The sequence below is a fragment of the Pseudomyrmex gracilis genome, unplaced genomic scaffold (assembly GCF_002006095.1).
Source record: "Pseudomyrmex gracilis isolate BER0280 unplaced genomic scaffold, ASM200609v1 scaffold_4179, whole genome shotgun sequence".
NCBI lineage: Eukaryota > Metazoa > Arthropoda > Insecta > Hymenoptera > Formicidae > Pseudomyrmex > Pseudomyrmex gracilis.
The window spans coordinates 1-5,392 of record NW_018024763.1 but is presented as its reverse complement, the minus strand read 5'-3'; the positions used below and the strand labels follow the sequence as shown (position 1 = coordinate 5,392).

At 33.2% G+C, this 5,392-nt stretch overlaps 1 protein-coding gene across 1 annotated transcript; it reads right to left on the bottom strand.

Annotated features, from left to right (window-relative positions):
• Positions 1–261: 261 nt before the first annotated feature.
• On the bottom strand, positions 262–1,021 carry LOC109863324 (ankyrin homolog; the record flags this gene model as incomplete). Its single annotated transcript, XM_020443569.1, has 2 exons — positions 608–1,021; positions 262–520 (listed from the first exon to the last, which is right to left on the bottom strand). Coding segments are annotated over exons 1-2 (673 nt in total), but the record flags the coding sequence as incomplete, so codon positions are not given.
• Between the last annotated feature and the right edge of the window lie 4,371 nt (positions 1,022–5,392).

Here is a 5,392-nt window from a genome sequence, read left to right as displayed (position 1 = left end):
CTTCTTGCACTGGTATATTCGTGCGCCTTTCGCAAACAGTAGTTCAATCGTTTCTACACTACCTATCATCGTTGCATGGTGCAAAACCGTAGTACCTAGCAAAGCACGGCATATTTATCTTTGGATGATAAATAACGAGTTAGTGTGGCATAACTGAGTTTGTGTTTTANTTTTGCGGTGAAGCAAGCACTTTGCGATGAAACATCGTAAATTATTTTTTAATACTAATTACGCAACTACCTTTGATTGTTTGAATTATACCTGTTCCTTCATGAATTTCGTCGATATTTGATACTTCTGCTGATATCAATATTGTCACGATCTCGGAGAATTTCCTCACCTCATTCGGATCATCACGATTATTCACTGCGATTCCTGCCAGTAGCAACGGAGTTGTAAAACGTTCGTCTCGAATGTCAACGCGCGCACCACTTTCGACTAAAATGCGCACGACGTCAGCGTGATTTTTTCTTACCGCTTGATGTAGTGGTGTTCTTCCCCAGCACATAGGTAACGGTAACTAAAATGATAAAAAGAATACAAAATGTTTTTCTTTTCATAATTGTAACGGTTTTTAGGTTTTTGATGTAGTGCTAATCGTACGAACTTTTTGTCCAATTGAGATAGATTTCAAGTGCATATCTCTGCTAACGGAATGGATTCCGACTTGGGTGTAGATTTCTTGTTCGTCTCGAATGTTAACGACTTGGGTGTTGATTTCTGCTTTACATTCAAGAAGTCGTTTGGTAACATCGACGTGGCCGCAATGTGCTGCATAGTAAAGGGCAGTTCTGCCGATTTTGTCAAATCCATTTACGTCAGCACCTTTTTTGATGAGCTGATTTAATAAATCAATGTTTCCTTGCCAAGCAGCTACTTGCAGAGCCGTCACTTCAAGAACGCCTACTGGCTGAATGAACTTGTTTTCGTTGTCTCGCGCCAAAAGTTGATTTGCTTTGTCAAACTCGCCAATCTCAATCGCCGCCACGAATGCGAGACAATCCGGATCACTTGCCGGCATTATTAATGTTTTCGCGTTATTACTGACAAAGTAGTAATCGATTCTCGAACTTATGAAATCTCTCGAACGACTGCTGCCAAAATATATAGTTGGGGAATCCACACCAAGACGTTATCATATCAAGTATAGGATGTGGTAAAGGATGTGATAAATAATGTCGCGACGTCATTTCGATTTTATCTTTATTTTAAGATTTGTGTTTCGTTATGTCGTGTTTGCACGTTTATGTTTCTATAATACACCAAAATGTGACACTTTTATGTTGCGCGTGTACGTAATATNACAAAAACCAAAGATCATAGTAAATGGTGAAGTTATACACACAAATTTTCTTTTAAACTGAAATATAATACAAGTACATATGTGTGCACGTAATAACTACAATTTCTGAATATGGTTTATGCCACAGTTACATATTATACTATTTATGTTTTGCAAGACGGCTAGCGAATATAAAGTTTCCATTACACAAGTAAGTACATTAGAATACTGCATCTTACTAAAATTTAAACAAGGAGACACTGTAATCCTTGTGGGAATATAGCTTCTTGAACATATTACAAGTAACTTTTAAATGTATCAGCTTACTGTACACTGATTAAAACACGAAACACTTTTGTGGTTCTCTAAATGTGCACTAAACTTTGCTTATTTCATTAATTGACGTAAGTAATCCTGTAAAACCATGAATTAAGTCTTTCAAATAGCTTCTTTGGAAATATTTTCATGCACAACATTGCATAAACAATTTTGTTATTCTAGTGACAAAAACATTTACAGTTGCGCTTTGAATACATACAGAGTGTCTGAAAAATGTCGACACAGCCGAAGTATAAAGCTATAAAGTTCGAGTAGATCAATGTGACCAAAAAGTTATTTATCAGTTTTGCAAAATTTTGTAGGTGTATATGATTTTTAGTTGTACTGCTATGAAAATCAGTTGATCGCAAAAAGCTGGGTCACACGCCGCTCGCGCTTGTTTGCTCCGATTTTTGTTGCTAAGACATAAATGCAAAGACATAAATTATCAGTGCTCTCGTCTAAGCAAAGGGAATAGTATTTACATGTAGTTAATAAGTTTTTTACTTTATTCTCGAGATAATTACCACTGTCAGTGATTGTTCGTGAAACCGTTTGTGATGATAAGCATACGGTATTAAAATATTGTGAAGTTTCAGTAAGATCAAAAACTTTTGCCATTTCAATGGCATCTTTTTTTATGAGATTTCCAGTAGAAAAACTTTTTTTTTGCAAGCTAAAAGTACAGCAACAACATAAGAAGCTTTCAAAGATTAAAGTAATGAAACAGTAGTCTTGTTAACGTGTTTTTGTAATTTATCAAGAGACGCGGTCTCGACGCTAAGTACATAAAAGTATCCGCTGAATGAGTGTCACTGTCAAGACGCTGCCGTGCACTTTATCTCGAGTTTTTACTCGGCGTATCTTTGACATAAAATATTTCGTAAAGAAAATCATTAATGAAAAAAATAACCTTACTTTTGTGTTAATATCTGTTACTACAAGCTTTCGATTGCAAGAAGTGCGAATTAAATTGGTTCAGTTAATCCAGAGATCTAAAATATTACACCTCAAAATGCACGAATCTGTCACGCGGATTAATCCGATAATCAGTCTCACGTACACAGAACCTCACACACACACTCAAAACGCGAGCGTTACTCAAGCCGCGTTCACAGCCGCGCTTGTACTCGCACACGCGCTCAAGTCAGACATATTCAGCGCGTTCATATATTGGCACTTGCATATAGTGTAAATAAATAATTTTTTCCTTTTTTTTACAATTAGTAATATTTAAAACAATTAATACTAAAACTACAACAATCAATTTCAATATTAAAAGTGTACCTACTATAAAGTTAAATTTCGGTGGCAATACATATAAAGTTATTAGTGCAAGTTTTCATCATGGGGAAAACTTGAATACTGGACGATATACAAATAGAGTGCGTAAAACACAGACTAAAAACACAGACTGGATAACAATCCATGATTCAAAGATACAAAAGTGCAATTGGCTTCGAAATGCTAAAAATGCATATATATTTTTCACAGAAAAAATAAAATAAAATGTACATATACTNTTACTTGCATTTAAAAAAAGAAGTGAAAGTACCTTAAAAAAAAGTCTTTACAAAAGAAAAAACATACGCCAAGTACATAAAAACTATCCAAATATAAAAATCTTTTTTCTGTAGAAATAAAAAACACAGACAATCAATGCAATTAGCCAAGTACTGGATTCAAGACTATAGACCTTATAAAACGTGCTTAAAACAAAAGTAAAGTACAAAAACTTGGCGTGCCCGGATCGTATATATATACACATATATGTGAATACGAGTTATAATAAAACACAAGAAAACATTCCGACGATAAATACGCAATTGAATGAATTAATCAATTAATACTAACATATTAGCAGTTATAATTTAAGAATTTTAAAAGTAACATTAAATCACATTTAAGATAACTGTTGTCATTTTGTTTTAACTACAAGAAATTATAAAGAAAGGAAACATAATAATAATAAAAAATATAATAAGATATAATAAGATGTATACTAATACGATATAATATAAGTTATGTAATATAATATAATATAATATATGTAATATAATAATAAAACACAACATGTACAAAATATATAGCTTGAATCAGTACTACTTACGATCTGGGCACGCCAAGGTTTTGTACTTTACTTTTGTTTTAAGCCCGTTTTATAAGGTCTATAGTCTTGAATCCAGTACTTGGCTAATTGCATTGATTGTCTGTGTTTTTTATTTCTACAGAAAGATGATTTTTATATTTGGATAATTTTTATGTACTTGGCGTATGTTTTTTTCTTTTGTAAAGACTTTTTTTTAGAGTAATTTGCATGTTTAAATTTTAATTCTTGTAATACTCTTCTGATTTTGTACAATTATCGTAATTTTTGTAATTGTTTTTTATGACAAAGAGTATAATGTCTTTTTACATAAAATGTTTCTGCGCGTGATAAAATTTTAGAACAAATTAGACACTGCGGTTTGCCATTCTCGGTGAAAGTAAAAATAGAATCAACTTTACATTTTTGAAAATTTTTTATATTTTTAAAACAAAGTACAATAATATTTTCTTGATCTTTGTTTTCTTTTTTAAATATTATTCTTAAACTTAGTATAANTTTTAAAGAAAAAAAATAGAAATGCGTCTCTGAATCTGTCTCTGTGAAATCATCAGATTCCAAACTTTCCTCTGAACTGAAATTTGTGTCCCTTTCAGGCGAATGTGTACGCGTGGTTAACCTATTAATGCGTCTTTTCTTCAGCCTATATTTCAGCGCTATCGCAGTTTCCGTCTCCATCTGATACTCATAAAAACACTTGAGGTTAGATGGTCTCTGCGACCGTATTGCCTTAGGTAGGGGATCGATTGAACCATGTGAAAAGGCAAGCGCGAGCGGACGAGAAGCAGAGACATTTCGTGGCGAAAAACGCACGCCGTGCAGAAGGTGGGCTGCTCTGTAAGTAGCGCAAAAACTGCGTCATCAAAGTGTTAATATAACATTATTTGGTATAGAATAATTGCATACAATTTGTGCGATACATCAAGTATTTACAGCGTCATAGTCTTGCCTATTTCTTCTGAAAACATAGCAGAATAAGGATTTTCGATTTTAGTAATCTCTTTGGAATTACAATGTGTTTTCTTTTTCTGTATTTCTTCTACTACATTAGATATAATTTCTTTTATCATAGAAACAAACATTCTGTCATCAGATTTCAAACTTTCCTCTGAACTGAAAATTATACATTTAAATTGTATGCACGTATTTTCTACAATTTCCGAATGTATTTTCTGCCACATTTACATATTATAATATTTACCTTTTGCGAGATGTTTTGATGGCTAGCAAATATAAAGCTTCCATTAAATGGGTGGGTATCTTAGAATACCGTTCCTTAAAAACCAAATAATTTGAACGACGGGACACTATCATCTTTCTGGAAATATCGCGCCTCAAATGTATTAATAATCTTATACGAGGATGTATCCACTTTTTGTGAAAGATTCTGTGTGATGTCAATCTTTCCAAATGTGCAATAAATTCTGCTTGTTTCAATAATCGACGTATATGAGCCTGTAAATGAAAACGTTAATTAATTATTTCGGTTATCTAATTAGTGCGTAATTAAATGCACACCGATTCAGTATTAGACAAATTGATAGTGCAAAATGTTTGTTGTATTTAAAAACACTGTACAAGATACTGTTACGTCCTGACCTACGGTTACGATCGGGTCCTAACGGAGGAGCGCAACTTGACACACGACACTTTTGTGTATTATATCTCGGCACACTGACCTAATG